This window comes from Manacus candei, unplaced genomic scaffold, assembly GCF_025592945.1.
Source record: "Manacus candei isolate 608988 ecotype Guabito, Panama unplaced genomic scaffold, ASM2559294v1 h1tg000119l, whole genome shotgun sequence".
NCBI lineage: Eukaryota > Metazoa > Chordata > Aves > Passeriformes > Pipridae > Manacus > Manacus candei.
Window position 1 is genome coordinate 4816401 of NW_026138167.1, and position 18583 is coordinate 4834983.

The following is an 18583-nucleotide window of genomic DNA, read 5'->3' on the forward strand; positions in this document are numbered from 1 at the left end:
CAAACCAGCCCTGGGTTTGCTGCTTCTGCTTCAGGCTGGTACCTTCTGGAGTGAGAAGCTGGGCAAATTCCCACCGGAAAATCCAAAAAGGGGTGTGAGCAGCACCCATGGAAAATGAGGAATGGAAATAGTGATGGTCCTCACGGGTATGTAACCATCCCATCACCTTCTGCTTATGGTGCTCCTGCTTTTTAGCTGGTTTTGGGGGAAAATGAGCTTATTGCAGGGGGAAAAAGGCCAGGCTTGGGCTGGAGGGAAGCAGAGAACAGGAATTCAAGCTTTTAAAAGGTGCCAACAAAAGCAAGAGAGAACAATACCTTCCCTCTCTCTTTCAAATCCTCCATCAAAGCACCTCGGCACAAAGGCAGACCTGGCGCAGGGCTTTTAGAGTGTCATGGCTTCACCCCAATCCGTGCCCAACTGCCTTTCTGTGTGCTATTCTTAGCACTTCTGCTGGAAAATATTCAGGGATGGGTGGCTGGGTCCTGAGCTCCAGCCCCGTTTTGCAGCAATGTGTCTGCAAAGCCTCAGAGGTGGTGGGGACACAGGAGTGGCACCGACAGGCACCCTTGTCCCCCAGGATTTGTGCAGGAGGTTTTGCAGGTCCCTGATCTGCAGAAGGGGAGTTTGGCAGCCAAAAGCGAAACCCTCCTCTGCCTCCTTTCTTCCTTAGCACTGCCTTTGGCAGAAAACTTCCCGCTGGCGCCGGCAGCATATGCGGCAGCTTGACGTAAAGGAGGAGAAACGAGCCCGAAAGGCAGCGGGTTTCAGCAGAGCTAAAACAAGAAGTGTGATTTTTGGCAGCCCCCTCTCTGCCATGGGAGGAGGTGGGGAGCTCGCCCGGGACGGGAACGGTGACGAACCCAGCACCCAGACATATTTTTGGGGTGCTGTATATGGACACCAAGCTGTTTGCATTCCCAGCTCTGTTGATGCCAACGAAAATTCAAAGCTCTGAACTCCCTCACTAAAACCCTGGGCAAGAGGGCTGGGAGCAGTGCATGGAGGTGATCCTGAGCCCCTTCGGAGTGGGTTGGAAGTGAGGTGAGAGCACAGGATCAAGCACCACGGGGACAACCTGGGATCCCTGGATGACAGGGAGACTCACGGACACACACAGGGGCTGCAGCAGCATCTCCATCCCTAGCAGGTTTCCATCCCCCACTCCTTGGGAACAGTCAGGACAAAACATGGACCCTTTTGCTAAATTCCCTGAGAAAAGCAGGAAAACTCGAAGCCTTTGGGCTGTGTTTTATTCTGGGATACATTTCCACCACCCGCTGGCTGTTTCCTTAAATACAATGAGGCAAAACCCGGGAGCAAACACAGGCATCAGGATTTATTGTGGCTTCGGGGCTGCTGGAGGGAAAAGCCGGAACGTCACCGCCCTCACCCCAACTATGGCCACATTGTTTGAGGAGTTATTTTGGGATCTGTGTTTTCACTGGAGCAGGCACGCACAGGAAGGTCAGGTATTCCAGCAGCTTCTCTGGGCTTCTTCTGGCACAGGCAGAGTGGGAACGGCTGTACCCCTCAAACAAAAGCCACAAGCATTTAGTTTTTTCCCAGCATCATTTTTTTTGGGGTATTTCTGCCTCCAACCTCACCAGAGACTGCTCCAGGAGGAGGGTTTGCTGTGAAGGACAATAGTCCCAGGAAATCCTGTATCCCTCTGCATCAGAGGCCAGAGCTCGTGGGAAATCCCATAGTAGCACCCAGTGGATGCACTGCTGAGATGGTGTCTCTAGCCATAGCACCCCACTGGGAAGCTTTTCCTGGTGGGATGGGGGTACACAGCCACCCCAGAAGGACCTTCTGGAGCCTGGAATCAGGATACCTTAACAGCCACCCCTGGGTTTACAAGACCCAGATGAAGAGGTGCTGCTGCATCATGGCCACACCTTCCATCCTCCCATAAAAGAGGATGAATGTATTTATGGCTCTATCCAGGGAATTCACATGTCTAGATCAGATGCCTGAAACTGTGCCACCCACTTGGCTCGATCCCAGCTGCCTTCACCCCTTGTCCAACCTGTTTTCCCAGTCAGTGGTGTGACAGCTCTATTTGTAGGGGTTATTTGCTGCTCTGTGGCTCTTCTCCCATTTTCCCAAGGCTCTCAGGATTTAACCAGCCTTGGACAGGTGTCTGTTCTGTGGCCCACGCTGGGACACGGAGGACAAGGTGTGGGTGATGCTACTCTGCTGAGGTGGATCAGGGCTGGCCAAGTGGGAAATCCAGCCGTTTACTAAAAATGACATGACCCAGGAGAAGCTGGAGGAAGTTAAACACGGGATCATCCTTCCTCCCAGTTGCCATGTTCCTCCTCCCCACAGCTACACACACAAATGCTTTCCCTTTGGAGCTGTGAATTTCCACTCCAACGTCCCTGGGGGATGATCCTGACTGAAGAATGCATCCCATCAGGGTGGGATACCCCATCCCAGCTGGATGGAGACCCCAAAAACCAGGCATCAGCCCAGCAATTTTTAGGTCTGGGATTGCAAGCAATAAATTAGTAAGAGATTCAGTTTAATGAAGCAGGAGAATGAAAACGAGGTAGGCTTGTTCCTGTTTGACTTTAAAGCTTGTCCTGGATGGCTCCATCCTCTGGATGCTCTGGCAGCTCCTTAAGCATCACCAGTGCCTCAGGGATGCTGTGGGGGATGATGACCACGTGCCTGGTCACCCCCTTCTCTCTGCTCCCAGGGAAAACCCTCCAGCAAGAACTGCTTGGTCACAGTTGCAGTCTGTTTGCAACTGAAAGTTTCTCTTTTTCAACATAATATTATGAAATGAGTTTCCCTCCCTCCCTTCCAGCCCCAGATTGAATCACAGGGGGTTTCTGGGCAGCAGTTTTACTGCTGGAATTTTCCCAAGTACCTGTTTGTAGGCAGGAGCTGAAAGCTTGCAATGAATGAATTCACTCGTGGGAGAGCAGGGAAGACCCCCAGGATGAAATCACTGCCGAAAAGAGAAGAAATTGTTGGGAAATACATGAAAACCACCATCCTTCCCACGGGATGGGTGTGAGCAGCGGGGAGCCAAACAGGATGGTCCATGAGGGAATGCAGGGTATATTTTTAAGGTAAGAAAGCAAAGCAGCAGCTCCATGCCCTTTTCCCAGATGGATTTCACTCTGCTGTGCTCCGCTCTCCATCCCAGCGATGTTACACTGTCCCTTTATTTTCCCTTCAAAACAGATCCACTTCCTGCATCACGCTGCCTGAAGTCAGACCCATCCCAGCCTATTCCCACTGGCTCTGGGGGGGGGGGGGCAGAGATGCCACAGGGATGAGCTGCTCCACCAAAACCTCTTCTCTACCGTAAATCACTGCAGCTGTGGCATTCCCAGCCCTGGGTTTCTGACAGATGAGGCTGAGGAGGGGGATTTTCCAGAGAGGTTGGGGTTTGATTGGATCTGGGGTTGTGGGGCAGAGCCAAGGGGGTCTCAATGGCCTCCTGGAGGGGGGTTGTTTACCAGGGGAAGGTGTGAAGGTGGTGAGTCACCTGCTTACTCCAGAGGTGACACGTCAGGAAAACCCCACGGGTGGAAAGCGAAAGCCCACGACACCCACGGTGTCACCTCCCCGCGGGACGAAACCACACCTGGGGGGGCCCTTCTTGTCCCCAGTGTGGGTGGCATAAGGAGAAGGCCACTGGGGAGGGGTGAGACTCTCTGTTTCGCTCATCCCAAAATAGCAGGGATACACCCGAGTCAGGCGGGTACCGTGGGCTGCCCGCGGGGGCGGGGGAAGCGCCGCCTCCATCCACGCGGTGCCGCTTTGCTGTCACGGATGGAGCCGCTGTGCTCCGAGTCCCGTCCCCGCTGCCATGGCTGGGGACAGGGTGTTGCTGTGGGTGTTCGCAGTCCGTGAACAGCTTCCTGCCCACCCCCCCAGTTCCCATCAGAGCCCCCCAGGTGCCCGGTGGGTTGTTCCGTGAGGGGACACGAACGGTCGCGGTTCCGTTGTGCTGCAGGAGCGGTAACACCTCGGCAGAGGCGCCGCCAAAATTCGGAGCCCTGCCAGGGTAGGGGGCTCAGGGTAAGAAGGGCCCTGAGAATTCCCATGGAGAATGTGTGTGAGACCCCTTAATCGTGCAGGGGACAGGTATCGGGCGAAGGAGCCCAGGAGTTGTCCCCATGCTCTGGGGAGGTGGTGGAAAGGGGGGTGCAGAGGTGACAGAGTGTGATGGGGGCTGTGACCTCGGGGCTGGAGGCAGTGGCTGACAGGGCAGAGCTCAGCGTGTGGCAGTGTGTCCCTCTGTGTCCCTCCGTGTCCCTTGGGCCCTGACCATGTCTGGAGGGGAGGCAGCAGGTCCCACCCAGGACAGTGACAGTGCAGGGGGGAAGGACGGGGAGTAACACTGTGCCATCATGTCTCTGGGCTGTGGGACTGCTCTGGGGTGCACATGCAACCAGTTGGTGTTTTCATGCTGGGATAAGCAATGGGGCCTGGTACATGAGGGGACAGGGACCATGGGGCAGGAGGGGACAGATCCTGCTCCCTGAGAGGGGACAGATACCCTGGAGCAAGGAAGGACAGATTCTATTCCCTGGGAGGAGACCAGAAACCTGGGGCTGGAGTGGGACAGGGACTCTGGGGCCAGAGGAGACAGATCCTGTTTTCTGGGAGGGGACAGGGACTGTGGGGTAGAAGGGAACAGATCCTGGTGCTATGAGCAGAGACAGGTATTGTGGGGCAGGGGATACAGAGCTGATGCCCTGGGAGAGGATAGGGACCCTAGGGCAGGAAGGGACAGATCTTGCTCCCAGGGAGGGGACCAAAAACCTGGGGCAGGAGGGGACAGACCCTGTACTCTGGGAGGGAGAGGGACCATGGGGCAGGAGGGAACAGATCCTGTGCCCTGGGAGGGAAATGGGACTGTGGGGCAGGAGGCAACCAAGAACTTGAGGCAGGAGGTGGCAGACCCTCTACTCTAGAAGTGGACAGGGACTCTGGGGCAGAAAGGGACAGATCTTGTGGCCTGGGAAAGGACAGGACTCATGGGGCAGGAGGTGACAGACCCTGTTTCCTGGGAGGGGACAGGGAGTGGGGGGCAGGAGGGGACAGCTTCCGTGCCCTGGCAGGGGACAGGCCTCAGGTGCCGGGGAGGGGGGCACGGTCGGCGCTGTCCCCGTGCGGTGCCACTGACGGGCCAGGCGCGCCTCCCGGTGGCCGCCGCCGTTGTCGCATCCGCCACTGAGCCCGGCTCAGCATCCCCGGCCCCGAACATCCCGCCACTTGTCCCGCTCCCGGTCCCTTCCAGGGACACTCCAGAGACCCGGGGGACACCCCAAAGAGATGTCTCAGGGACCCCTCAGTAGAGCCCATCCCATTATCTCCCCCACCTCGCCATTGCCAGTGGCTGTTGCTGTGCCTGGGGACAAGGGACTCTGCCACCATCCTCGGGTGCTGCAGCCTTTGTCCGTGGCTCAGGACACCCCAAAAAGCCTTTCCCTCCTGGAAGGAGCCTTGGAAGTGGGGATGTGTCTCCCCCAGCACTCCCTGTCCTGGGGAGGGTGGAGGTGAGACACCCCCAGCAATGTTCAGGAGTCCACAAGGCTGTCCCCTCCTGGGGTGACCCTGGCTAGGGGTCCCCAAGGCTGTTCCCTGCTGGGCTGATGTGACCTTTATTACGTTTAACTGCCACTATTTTGTCCCCTAGATCGTTTTTATCATTTATTTGGCAGATAAACCATTTCTCTCCTTGGCAGCCGAGTTTTCATTGTCAGTGCTGGCAGCAGAACCCGCCTTTAGTGGGGTGACACAGGCCACTTGCCAGTGTCACCCGTGGTCCCCCCTTGCCGCTCAAGGTCAGCGTGTCACCTGTCACACCCTACCATGGCAAGGCTGGGAGGGGACGATGCTCTGCCAACCCCTTGGCGCTGCCCCATGCCCCAGTGTCCGTCTGTCCCCGGCCCCAGGGGGGCCGTGACTCATCGGGAGGCGGGCGAGAGCACCTCTCCTTGAGCGGGGATAAGAGCGAGGACACCCTCCCCTCTCCACCGCCCGCTCCAGGCCACCCTTCCCTCTCTGCCGCCCGCTCCCATGCTCGCCCGTGCTGCGCCCAAACCCGGCGCCTTGCGGGGATGCCCCCCTGTCCCAGCAGGGGGGTGCCACCGGCTTGGGGGGGCTGCCGCCTCCACCCCCTCAACTCCCCGGCCCTTCAACCAGCTGCCGGGGGAGTGGCGAGCCGGCTGGCTCAACCTGTACCGCTTCTGGCAGGAGGGCGGCTTGAACAACGTCCACCACATCATGGCTCGCAAGTTCCAGCAGTTCGGGCCCATTTACAGGTGAGGTGGCATCTGGCCCCCCCTTGTCTCTCTCACCCTGCTCCCCAACCCCTGTGGCTTTTCCAGACCGGGATGATGCTGCTATTCCCAGCTCTGCTCAGGGCGAGGGAGGGGGGAATATGTGACTGAGCTGCTGGAGGAGCCTGGCTTGCCATGTGATGACTAGGCTTGATGCCACAGTGATGGGCGAGAGGGGGGTAGCAGGAGACAGAACTGGTGCCCTGGGGTGAACAGGGAAAGGGAGTCAGGAGGGGACATACCCTGTGCCATGGGAGAGCACAGGGAACGGGAGGCAGGAAGGGACAGGTCCTTGGGAGGGGACCGGAAACCTGGGGTGGGAAGGGACAGACCCTGTGCCCTAGGAGGAGGCAGGGACCAGGCGGCAGTGCCTTGTGGATGCAGAATATCGGGAGGATGGAATGGTGGAGCTGGAGAGGATTTTACCCTCCCTGATCTCCACAGGGTCTGGATCTGAGAAGGAAGGTTTGGGGATTTGATTTCAGCACCACTCTCTATTCCCACCTGAGTCCTGAGGGCCCGATCCTGGTGCTGAGCCCCTGCATTCCCCAGGACAGGACCTTCCAGCAGGATTTTAGGGCATGCAAGGGGGCGGGGGGTTGATTTGGGGTTGCTGAGGTTCAGAGTGCAGGGCTGACCCCCCTCTTCACCCCGTCAGGGAGAAGCTGGGTGTCTATGAGAGTGTGAACATCATCAGCCCCCGGGACGCCGCCACCCTCTTCCAGGCAGAGGGGACACTGCCAGAGCGCTTCAGTGTCCCCCCCTGGGTGGCATATCGTGACTTCCGCAACAAGCCCTATGGTGTGCTCCTCAAGTGAGTCAGGGGGCCAGGGGATGCCCTCAAAATGGGGCTACCAGGTCCTATTGCCATTGCCCCGGCACAAGGGCTGGGGAGAAGTTGGAGCATCAGGAGGGTGATGGGGACATTGGCTGGTCCTGGGCTTTGGGGAGTGGCATCCCCTGGGTGAGTGGGACACCTCTGACCCCCACTTTGGTGTCCCGCAGGACGGGGGAGGCCTGGCGCTCGGACCGCCTGATGCTGAACAAGGAGGTGCTGTCGCCACAGGTGGTGGAGGGGTTTGTGCCTCTGCTGAGCCAGGTGGGTGAGGATTTTATCCGGCGGGCAAGAGCCCAGGTGGAGAAGAGTGGCCGGGAGCACTGGACGGCTGACTTCACCCACGAGCTCTTCCGCTTCGCTCTGGAGTGTGAGTGTCAGGGGCATGAGCCTCAAAGCCTGTGTCCCCACAAAAAACCCACCCTTTTCCCCAAGCTTCATCCTCAGAGATGGGCCAACCAGCGTCTCTCCCAAGGCCGAAGGGTGTAGGGTAGTGTCCTCTCTCCAGGCAGGATGTCCTCTCTCTAGACAAGAGAACAACTCAGTACTTGATAAAACACTCTTTTATCATTTACTGGTCATCAACCGGTGGCCAACCCTACTCAAACCAACCCCTCATGATCCTGAGCAAACAGGAGGCCAAGCCAGGCCTTGGAAAGGCTGGAGCTGGCCGTGGGATGGTGGAAGGGGATGGGGATGGGCCCCCTCACGGGTGCTGTCCTTGCAGCCGTGTGCCATGTGCTGTACGGGGAGCGCCTGGGGCTGCTGCAGGACTTCGTGGACCCCGACGCGCAGCGTTTCATCGATGCCGTGAGCCTGATGTTCCACACCACATCACCCATGCTCTACCTGCCACCCGCCCTCCTCCGCCACCTCAACACCAAGACGTGGCGGGACCACGTCCAGGCCTGGGATGCAATCTTCTCCCAGGGTGAGTGTTCCTCCTGCCTGCACCTCCCTTTGTCATCCAAGGTCCCTTTGAGGGCTTGGCTCCATAGTGCAGCCCCATGTCACCACTCTGGAGACGTTCTCCTGGGTCCAATCACCAAGGCCAGGTAGGGTTTCCACATCTGGAGCTTGTGGGATGGAGCTGAGGGGAATCATCCAGGAGTGATGAAGGGCAGATGACGGGCAGCATGTTGAGGGGAGCAGCTCTCCCAGAGGGGCTTGTGGCCTCAGATATCTTTGGGCACCTGGGATAACCCTCCTGCAGGCTATCTCCCCCTGGGGCAGCAATGTCCTGAGGTCCCTTCCTCCTCCACCATTCCTTGGGGGAGGAAGACCATGCCATGCCTCCGTGTCTCCTCAGCGGACAAATGCATCCAAAATGTCTACCGGGACCTACGGCTGCAACGCAAGAGCACCAAGGAGTACATGGGCATCCTCTGCAACCTCATCATGCGGGACAAGCTGCCCTTGGATGACATCAGGGCCAGTGTCACCGAGATGATGGCGGGCGGGGTGGACACGGTATGGAGCGGGCAGGGTGGCTGGGCAGGGTGCAGGTCCTGGCTGGTGCTGAGCCTTGCTCCCCTGCCCTGCCCCAGACCTCCATGACGCTGCAGTGGGCCATGTTCGAGCTGGCACGGGCCCCGGGGGTCCAGGAGCAGCTGCGGGCAGAGGTGCTGGCTGCCAAGCGTGAGGCGGCAGGGGACAGGGTGAAGATGCTGAAAACCATCCGGCTGCTCAAAGCTGCCATCAAAGAGACGCTCAGGTGAGGAGGAGCCCCACTGAAAAACACCCCCAGCCCCTTCCCTCCCTGAACCGTCACGAATCGAAGGGGAATGTGGGCAGGACAGGCTGTTCCCAGGAGGAGATGTTTGGCACTTGTCTCCCCAGGCTGCACCCTGTGGCCGTGACCCTGCAGAGGTACACTACTCAAGAGGTCATCCTCCAGGACTACTGCATCCCCCCCAAGGTAAGCATGGCCACCGGGTCCCTCCTCACCCTGACGGGGTTGTGGGACCTGGGTGACATGGGGGGAGCAGCTGGAGGGCTGGATGCCATCCCTGCACCCCAGCAAAGCCACGTGGAGAGCCCAGACCCACGGGGCTGATCCCTCCCTACAGACGCTGGTGCAGGTCGGTCTCTACGCCATGGGCCGGGATCCTGAGGTCTTTCCCAAGCCAGAGCAGTTCAGGCCCCAGCGCTGGCTGGCAGCTGGCCCCAAGCACTTCCAGGGACTGAGTTTTGGGTTTGGACCACGGCAGTGCCTGGGGCGCCGGATCGCTGAGCTGGAGATGCAGCTCTTCCTCATGCAGGTGAGCATCCTGCTGCTGGGGACACCGGGGACTTGCCACTGGGAGGGATCAGGGAAGTGGCACGTGGGTGTTGCTACCTCCGGAGTTTTCTGTGTAATCACAGAATGGTTTGGGTTGGTAGGAATCTTAAGGATAATCTCATTCCAACTCCCTGCCATGGGCAGGGACCCCTTCTGCTAGACCAGGTTGCTCCAAGCCCTATCCAACCCATCTGCTCTGTTCTCTTTCATTCCAGATCCTGGAGAACTTCAAGATTGAAACCATGAGAGCAGTGGAAATTGGGACCAAGTTTGATCTCATTCTTATCCCAGACAAACCCATCTACTTGACCTTACGGCCGCTTGAGTCCCGGGCGTGACGAGCCTGCTCCCGGGTGACACCCAGCCCGTCCCCATTTCGGGACATCTCCCACATCCCAACAGGCACTTTCGGCTCCTTCCAGCCAGCCTCCAGCCTGGGGATGGGATCTGGGGGACGTCTGGGACACTTTCAGGGCCGCAGCCTTGGCTTGCTGCATCTCTGCCTTGGCTCAAGGCTACGCTTACGCCACGGGGGAGATAAACTGAAGCCACCCCAAGGGAGTGCGGGGTGGGAGGGTGGGTTGGTGCTGCTGCACCCTCCAGCTGCTCGGGGCTCCCTGGGAACCGCACCAGGGACTGCGGCCGAGCTCCTCCGACCCCTTCCAACGTTCTGCTTTGCCTCTCATTTCCTCTGTCATCGCATCCCATGAAAAAGCACCGGCTTCTTCCTGCCAGCAGTGCGTCTCTCCGTCTCTCTCAGCGGGCGCGGGTCAGGGCAGGGGGGGCAGAATGTGGGGTCTTCTCCGGGAGGCCGTGGACATTGCAATCAGGTTCTGCTGAGGGACAGGAAAAGGTCTTGGGGAGCTGTAAATGCAGCCTCGCCCTCTGGGGGGCATCAGGTGAGAGGGCTCTGGGTTGGCAGGGGAGCATTCTGGGATTCTGAGAGCCCCAGATTCCCCCCAGTGTGAGGGTGGGCATGGAGACCACCCCCCGCACCCCTCCCTCAGACTGTCCAAGAGCACATAGGGGTGGCTCTGAGTCCCGATCCTTCCTGCTGGCAGCTCCCGTGAGGGGTGTCCTTGGTCCCCCCTGTGTGCTCACCGAAGGGTGGGGGAAGCCGTTCTCCTGCTCCAGCAGACGAGTTCCGAGCTCCTGCTTCTCCCGGCCCCACTTCCTCGCTGCCTTCTCCAGCTGGGACAGACCCAAAACAGGCTGGCTCTCCCCAGAAAATGGGGGCCAGAGACACTCCAAGCCCCCCAGCATCAAGTGAGGTGCAGAGGGGTGATGCCCACCTGCCTGTCCAGCACCCGCCCGCGGGCTTGCGCCTCCTCCAGCCTGGCCAGCAGAGACAGCTTCTCCGTGCCCCCCAAAACACCCTGTGGGCACGGGGTGAGCTGGAGCGGGAACGGCCGTGCTGGATTCCCCTGCTCTCTCCCGCTGCTCCCGGCGGGGGCGAGCCGTGGGGTGGCTATTGCCCCACGGAGCCGGAGATGCCAGCCAGGTGATGCCCCCAGGCGACCCTCCGGTAGTGCTTTCTGAGGTGCCACGGCTCTGCCCCCTCCCCAATCCTGTGCCCTCCCCCAGTCTCACCGGCAGGGCTGGGGGCCGCGGGGCGATGGGGGCTGCGGGGTGGGCGGCCCTCGCCAGCTCCTCCCGCAGCCGGCGGTTGTCGGCCAGCAGCGCGGTGTGCATCTCCCCGGAGAGGGCTTCACCTGGGGGATGGCGTGGGGGGGACACTGGGACGTGTCCTGCGCCCCTCCCCGTGCAGGGATGGGGGCTAGAGCAAGCCCTTGCCTCTCCCATGCCCAGGAATGTGTGCTGGGGGGCTCAGGACCGACTGATCCCCCACCATGGATCATCCCAGGGAGCCCAGCAGCTGGGTACGGGACCCCCCCAGAGTCCTCATTCCCTCTTGCACCCACCTGCCGGCTTTTCCGTGCCTCTGCCTGCCCTGGCGAGTTTCTCCTGCAGCACCCGCTCCATCACCTGGATAACCTGTGGGAGAGGGCAGAGCTGTCTCCACGTCACCAGCCCAATGCCAGGCTGTGATGATCATCTCATGGAGGAGCCAGATGGGACAGAGGGTCCCCTCTGTTCCACAGAGCCTTGTGCCCTCCAGTCTGTCCTTCTCACCCCAACCTAATGCCCCGTGGCTCACCTTCTCCTGCTGCTGCACAGTCTCCTCCAAGCCCTTTGCCTTGGCCACCTTATCCTGGCACCTCCTCAGCATGGCTTGCTGCAGCCGGTGGGCTCGCTGGAGCAGCACCAGCTCCTTCTCCCGGTCATTTTTCTGCGAGGGAGGAAGAGGAAATTCCCCCAGGGAGCTCTGTGCTGAGCCTCAAGCCTTGAGGCATCACCTGGGAGAACCTCCTGGAGGGGTCCTGGGGCTCTCAGGCACTTGCTGGGCTCTGGGGGGCCCCGCTGCTCCCCTGCTTTTCCAGCCCACTCCATCCCCCAGGCAGCCCCTGCTCACATCCATACCCGGATCAGCTCATTCTGCAGCTGCTGGACACGATCCTTCAGTCTCCTCATCTCTGCTGTGCTGGCCACCAGCTGGTGCTTGAGGGTGGCTGCAAGACCCCATGCCACATCCTTGTCACCCGGCCAGGGGACCGGGGAGGAGGTTCCCCAGTTCCCACCTGCCCCCTCCCCGCCACACACCGAGCCTGTCCAGCAGCTCCTCCCGGGTCATGACGTGCAGGTCGGTGTCGTGGAGCAGAGCCTGGCCCAGCTCCTGCTGCGAGGCCAGGCTGCCCCGCAGGTGCCCGTTCTCCACCTCCAGGCTGGTGACGTGCCGGCGCAGGGACAGGAGGTCCCCTGCCATCCGCTTCAGTGCCAGGCGGTAGCTGCCCACATCCTGCCAGCCCAGAGCAGAGCTGCTGGCACCCCATGGCAGCCAGGGCTGTCCCCAGATCCAAGGGATCAGCTCGGGATATGTGGCTTGAGGGTCAGACCCACCGTGGAGAGCTAAGGAACATCCAGATTTTCCACTCCTCTTGACACCATCCATCCTTCTCTACCTCTTCCATCCATCCTTCTCTTTCCCATTTGTCCATCCATCCATCCATTCATGTGTCAATCCTTCTTTTCTCTTCCCCATCCATCCTTCTCTTCCCCATCCATCTATCCATCCATGCATTCATACATTCATTCTTCTCATCTCCATGCATCCCTCTCCAGCCACTTGTCCTTCACTTCTCTAGCCATCTATTATTCTTTTTCCCATCCATCCATCCATCCATCCATCCATCCATCCATCCATCCATCCATCCACACGTTCATGTATTAATCCTTCTCTTCTCCATCCATCCATCCATCCATCTGTCCAGCCATCCATTCTGTCCTTCCAAACCTTCTCCTCTCCATCCACCCACCTCTCCTTCCACCCAACAGACCCCTCCTCCATTTCCCCATCTTTTCCTACAACCCCCTTGGGGAAATCTCCCAAGGATGTGGGGTGGAGCAGTGCTGGATCTGGGAGTCATCCCCAAGCTCTGAGCCTTTCAGGGCTTTGCAGGTCTTTGAAAGAAGGGATGGGGTGAAGAATAACATAAAGATGATGCCAGGTGGTGCTGGGGGGATAAAATTCCCTGTGGATTTTTATCTTTTTAGGCTGATACCCCTCTCTGCCACGCTGGGAGGATCCTGACAGCAGGGACCTTGGCCAGAGGGAGCTGTGTGCCTCCAGCTCCCCTGGGCCCCCTGCTCCCAGCCTTGGGAATGGCCTTGGCCAGTGGCCCGTGGGGGGGCCAGGGCGTGGGGAGGGGCTGCAGCAGCATCACGTAGCCTTGGGAAGGGGGGAAAGGGAGGCAGGTGCAGCCAGAGGCTCTGCTCCTTCCTCCCCATCTGCCCAGGAGCGGTTTCATCCAGGTTTTGGTTTGTTCCCAAGGTAAAGGTCCCTCCAGCCAAGCTCAAGGGCTGCCCCCCACCCCCTCCCAGACCTTCACTGGCTTTGGGAGCCAGGACCAACCTTGGGGACACTGCTTTTCCTCTGCAGTGTCCCCACTGTCCCTGCTCCTGCCGTCTCCCTGGCACTCACCAGCTCCTGGCGATCTCCAAATTTCTCCTGGGACCTGCAGAGCCAAGAGCAGGGGGGACACTGTGAAACACCAGCAAAACCCTGGCCAAGGAACTCTCTGTAGGAGACAGGAGCCTGTTTGGGGTGCTGGGAGGGATGGGAGTGCATGAAGGGTGGGAGGCTGGAGGAGATGAGGAGTAAGATCTGCAGCACTGGGGCAGGAGGAGAAGCTACTGGGAAAAATATGGGGAGAGTGGAGGAAGGATGAAATCACCCCAAGGAGGATAAGAAGAAGGAGCCAAACCCACAGCAGTCCCCGTACCTCTGCTCTCCATGTGGGAATGGCTGCTTTCCAGGCAGGATACTGGCCACGGCATCAACTGCCGGGAGGGACATGTCATCTCGATGGAGCTGGCAGGAGACATCAGGGCAGAGGGTGAGGATGAGGAGCAGGCTGGGGAGGAACAAGCTCCTTCATCCCCTTTCCCATAGCTGGGAGCAGCTCTCCAGGCTTTCATCTGGAGCAAAACACCTTTGCCGTTGTTGCTTTGGGATCAGGGTCCAGCTCTGCCCCAAAACCTCTGGAATGACTGGCTGTGATGCTCCAAGCATCCCGCTTTGGGGCTTGGATACAGCCAGGGGGCTGGGAGACCTTCTTCTGAGGATGGAATTACTCAGAAACTCCTGATTTTGTATCATGGAATCATTTAAGACCATCAAGTCCATTCACCCAGCACTGCCAAGACCAGCACTAAACCACGTCCCCAAGTGCCACCGCTACATGTAAGACGTGGATGCAACTCCATGAGCATCATTCCACAGCAGGACTGTTGAGCCAGGCACCCTTGCTGGGGTGTAACAGGGATCTCTGGGTCCTCCCCTCCCTTGGTGACACCAGGTAACGTCCCCATCCCCACCTGCCGCTCCCAGCACTCACAGTGGAGGAGAAGGGTCTGTAGTAGAGCATCCTTCCCGCTCCTGGGGTGTCTTGGTCCCCCCAGCACCCCGTTTCCACAGTCAGCCCTGCCCACAGCAGGTTGCCAGGCTCCTCCTGCCCCAAACAAATCCCCCCCGGGCAAACCTCGTGTTCCTGCACCACTGCCTGAGCTGCAGCCGGGGGACTTGCGGTGATGCCGGGGGGCTGTAGCATGAGGAAAAGCTGGTTTTCCCAGGCCCTTTCCACTGGTAAAAGGATTTAGGTGGCATGGAGCTCCCAGCACACCGGCAGCTGTTGCTACAACACAGCTCGCCTCTTAGCAACTCCTCCCTGGAGCAGCTGGGAGGCCAAAATCACCCGTCTGCACCCAGAATGGGAGAATTCCAGAGGCAGACAGGTGCCCTGGACATCCGCATCTCTTCCCCTTCAACAGCTCATTGTTGCTTCCAAAACCATCAGAGCTTGTGGAGACCTCAGCCCCTCGCTGCTTCCAGCCCTCCCTTCTCATTCCCATCCTGATTTTGGGTGGTTTTTTTGCCTTATTCCCTGCTCCCAGCAGTGCAGAGCCAAGGAGGGTGACTTGGTGGAGGCCACCACCAGATCCCAGAGCTCCTGGGTGGCTCCAGTGATGACAGCGCCTCATTTCCATGCATGGAAATGCTCTGCCTTCCCAGCACGCTCCTCTGATGTTTCAAACACTCAATTAACTTCAGAGGACACACGTCTGGGAGGTGCTGGGTGGCATCAGGCTTCAGCTCCACTTTGGAGTTTGGCCTGGGAATAATTCGCTGGATAATTTGCTGAGCAAACCCCACTTCCGTCCTGAGGCTGAATTTAAAGTGTTTTAAGGCATGGGATTCTCTGTCCCAGCTTGTCCCTCATCCTGTCCCTTTTTCAGGGTCCCCACAGAGGCTCCTGTGCCTCCCACCTGCTGTGGCATCCCACATCCACCTCTGCTCCGGGGTTTGTCAGGGAACAAAGAGGCCGGTGTAAGTCAGTGGAGCCCTTCGCTCCCTCATCCCGTGCCATCAATTTTTCATCAAGGAGATGGTGGGAAGCGTGCAATTATCTGCTCCATCAATAATGCACTTGCCTTGCCTGGGCTGCCTTCCACCATGGCTTTTCCAGGCTCAGACTACACCTGCAGAGCCTGGAAAAGCTCCCCCAGCCTGTATTCCCAGCCCAGCGCTGCTCAGAATCCCACCATCCCGGCAGGCAGCATCACCCCAGGGACAGGGTTAAAGGCATTTGAAGACATTTTTCCCTACATCTCCTATCTCAAATCCCTACGGAGATTGCTGCTGCGTCTCTCCTTCCCACAGGGGTCCGGGATGAAAGGCTGGGAATCCGCCTCTGAAATGATGGAAGCTTTGAAACTCCTGGCTCTCGTTATTTATTTTTTAATATTTTTTTTTTCCCCCTCCTCATCATTTCCGAGCTTCTCTGAAGCTTCTCCTGCCTTTGGAGCCTTTCATCACCCGATATGCCACCCCCCTCCTTCCCATATTTGCTTAGGCCAAGTTTGGGGTTTTTTTTTAATATTTACTTAACAAATTGCTCCAAGATGCTTTGATGTATCCGATTAGCTTCGACTGCTGGAATCAATTCCTCTCTAGATGGAGCAGCACAGGGAGGGGGCTAGAAATAAACCTCTGCAGGAGGCAGGAAGGTCCAAAAATTGCCAAAAATAGGGTGTGCCAGAGGGTTCTGCATCCACATGGCATGTGTGGACCCTGTCCCTGTCTGAGGAGAGGACATGAGAAAGGCTGAGGATGGGACAACTTGTTACACGTGTGAGCACAGAGGCATTTGAGCCCCTGACGGCCCCCCACCCCCTGCTGCAGCACAATCTCCCTCCAGCTCCACAAATAAAACATCCATGGATGAATATTAAGCCTAATTCCTTAATTGTTAGGAAGATGGGATAAGCTCGGATTTACATATCTGAGGAGAAAAAAAAATTACTGCAGTGGCTTAGGAAGATCAGAGGGGAAAAAAAAAATCCCGTTTTCCCCTCTTTTCTGTAACAAAAGCTCATGAACTCATCAGGAGATGGCGATGCCTCTTTTTGCTTTGCCCATTGCCCCCATCAACCTCACATATTCCCTTGGGATGCAGGTATAGATGGGGCTGGGGCTGATGCCAGGTCCCAGGTCCCTGATGTTCCTGGGTACCCAAACCACCCTCAGGACATCTGGGTGGCCAGATCTGGGGGGAAAACGTTGGTTTTCCTCCTCTGCTTCTAAAATCACAGTGTTTTCCTGGGGAACTCCAATTCCCGGGGGAAATAGGGAGAATTTTAGCCCGGCTGCTCCCCTTACACCTCGGCAGGATGTGAAAGGCAGCAAATAAACGGGGTTTTATCTGATCAAATCAAGGCTGAACTCCCTTCCCAAGCACCGGGGGGGGGGCCGTGCTGGGGGGGGTGTATTAGGCAAAGCATTACAATTCAATTTAGCAGTTAATTGGATTGCATTGAAAACTGCTTAATCTGTGCCACGTCCCATTTAATAGAGACACCACATCTTCTGCTCCCCCCCCAGCCTCGAGGACGAGTTTAGGGCGGGCGATTGCCATCGCTCTCCGGCTCCGGGCCCAGCTGCCGGCTGCTGATACCATGTTTTACAAGGATATAAAAGCCTCTGGATTACACTGGGTAGCTCGGGGAGGGGAGATGCTCCACGGAGAGGAGACTGCTCCGCGGGCTCCCACCCTCCCGCCTGCTCCTTCAAGATAAGGCTCAAGGAAGCAGCTGTGCCGCCAGCAGGGATTGTGAGTCCTCTGTGAGTCGCTGCTGGTTTATTTTCCTCAAAGAAAATGAAAGGAAGACAAAAAAAAAAAAAAAGAAAAGAAAGACAAAAAAAAAAAGGAAAAAATATATGCAGGTAGGAACAGGTGGGATAACTTTTGAGAGCAAATGCCGGCTGAGTCAGCTCCTGGCTCCCGAGAAACAGTGTTCCCCCTCATCCTGCTACTTTCAGGAGGGATGGGGACAGCCAAAGTGATGTCCCTGCTCCTGATGGTACCCAGTGGGAAAGAATCTCCTGGGTTGGGTCTCTCCTCCCAGCATGGACCAGAGCATCCCCCAGTGCTGCCGCTCACCCACGACCACAAACGGGGGCCAGACCTAAAAAAATCCCCCTCCTGAGATCAAAAAAATGAGGGAAACAGATTCCAGCTGTTATTCTGGATCCCCACTGAGTCCTTGTGGGTTTTTTTCCTCCTAGGAAAATATCCACATTTGTGTTTTAAGACAAACCTCGGGGATGTGAAGAAGTGGAGAAATATCACCAGAAGTCCCCAGTGCCAGATGGGGCAGCACTAGGCAGCTCCACAGAGACAGTTATCCCAGCATCCCTTCAAAAATCCATGCATGGGACCCAAGTTAAATGCTCTCCCCTATTCCCACACTTTTTAGGTGCCCTAGGACCAGGAAAGGCTGAGAAGTCCCTAAACAAGGATGGATGAGTCCCTCTGTGCCAGGTTCACTGAGGGTTTAGTAGCACTGCTGGGCTGGGTTGGAGCAGGACACACAAGGGTGCCACACGTTCCAATGCAAGCACCCCCAAGCACATAAAAATGGTATTTTGGAGACAGTTTTCTCTTCTTCCATGCTCTGGATCAGTGCTGGTGTCCCCAGTCCCTACCCCACACAGCTAAACCCTCAGCCACCCAGACCCAAGCAGGCCCACCTTTGCCCAGGGCCTGGATTACCAAAAAAACTTCCTCATGCAACATAACTGTGGCACTTGGATCATTTTCAACCCCTTCAGCCCACACTCAGCCTCCCCCAGCCCTTTACCCTTGAGTCCCTGCCTCTCCAGCACCCTCTGCTGCCCTCCAAAACCCACGTCCCTCTGTCCCCGTCCTCGCCATCCCACCTTCTCCCCAAGAAAACAGCTCTTCCCGTTACTTTTACTCTCCCCCAGCCCAGCAGTGACATTGCAGATGGATTTGGGGTGGCTGGCAGGTTTCTGCTGTAAATGCCTTTACCCTGCCCCTGTTCCTGGAGGCAGTGCCAGGGTGGTGACCTCTGGGGTCACATCAGCTCACTTATGGGCCTGTTTTATTAATTGGTTTAATCCTGCTGGGGGATCCCCCCCCCCCTGTACCCACCAGCCTGCCGGGCACTGAGCCCCGTGCCCGTAGCTGCCGGGGCACCCATGGGTGTCCAGTTCCCGGCAAACATCTCCGAGCA

The 18583-nt window shown here is 57.9% G+C and overlaps 2 protein-coding genes across 3 annotated transcripts in view; one reads left to right on the plus strand and one right to left on the minus strand.

Moving 5' to 3' along the window:
• The first annotated feature begins 3064 nt into the window (after positions 1–3064).
• Positions 3065–10258, plus strand: LOC127462030 (cholesterol side-chain cleavage enzyme, mitochondrial). Of its 2 annotated transcripts, XM_051770301.1 has the most exons (10): positions 3065–3086; positions 6229–6296; positions 6973–7128; positions 7320–7519; positions 7877–8080; positions 8459–8619; positions 8697–8863; positions 8989–9067; positions 9219–9410; positions 9646–10258. In XM_051770301.1, exons 2-10 carry the CDS (start codon positions 6259–6261, stop codon positions 9766–9768), a joined length of 1320 nt encoding a protein of 439 aa, XP_051626261.1. In that variant the 5' UTR covers positions 3065–3086; positions 6229–6258; the 3' UTR covers positions 9769–10258. The 2 variants fall into 2 exon arrangements, with proteins under 2 accessions (XP_051626261.1, XP_051626260.1); XM_051770300.1 differs by lacking the exon at positions 3065–3086 and having other exon boundaries at positions 6024–6296.
• CCDC33 (coiled-coil domain containing 33) overlaps positions 10201–18583 on the minus strand; it is a 41258-nt gene continuing 32875 nt past the window's right edge. Inside the window, exons 13-22 of the mRNA XM_051770336.1 lie at positions 13771–13859; positions 13470–13503; positions 12126–12287; positions 11912–12076; positions 11589–11720; positions 11353–11425; positions 11021–11142; positions 10723–10806; positions 10532–10621; positions 10201–10263 (exon numbers count right to left, since the gene is read on the minus strand). Of these exons, the coding sequence (XP_051626296.1) occupies positions 10201–10263; positions 10532–10621; positions 10723–10806; positions 11021–11142; positions 11353–11425; positions 11589–11720; positions 11912–12076; positions 12126–12287; positions 13470–13503; positions 13771–13859 (1014 nt within the window). The remainder of the gene's footprint in view (positions 10264–10531; positions 10622–10722; positions 10807–11020; positions 11143–11352; positions 11426–11588; positions 11721–11911; positions 12077–12125; positions 12288–13469; positions 13504–13770; positions 13860–18583) is intronic.

Excerpts from the sequence above, each read along its gene's own strand:
- LOC127462030 (XM_051770300.1), top strand. The coding sequence starts at position 6,052 with ATGCTCGCCCGTGCTGCGCCCAAACCCGGCGCCTTGCGGGGATGCCCC. Across the intron at positions 7,129-7,319 it reads CCCTATGGTGTGCTCCTCAA|GACGGGGGAGGCCTGGCGCT; the intron begins GTGAGTCAGGGG and ends GGTGTCCCGCAG. Across the intron at positions 8,864-8,988 it reads GCCATCAAAGAGACGCTCAG|GCTGCACCCTGTGGCCGTGA; the intron begins GTGAGGAGGAGC and ends TTGTCTCCCCAG.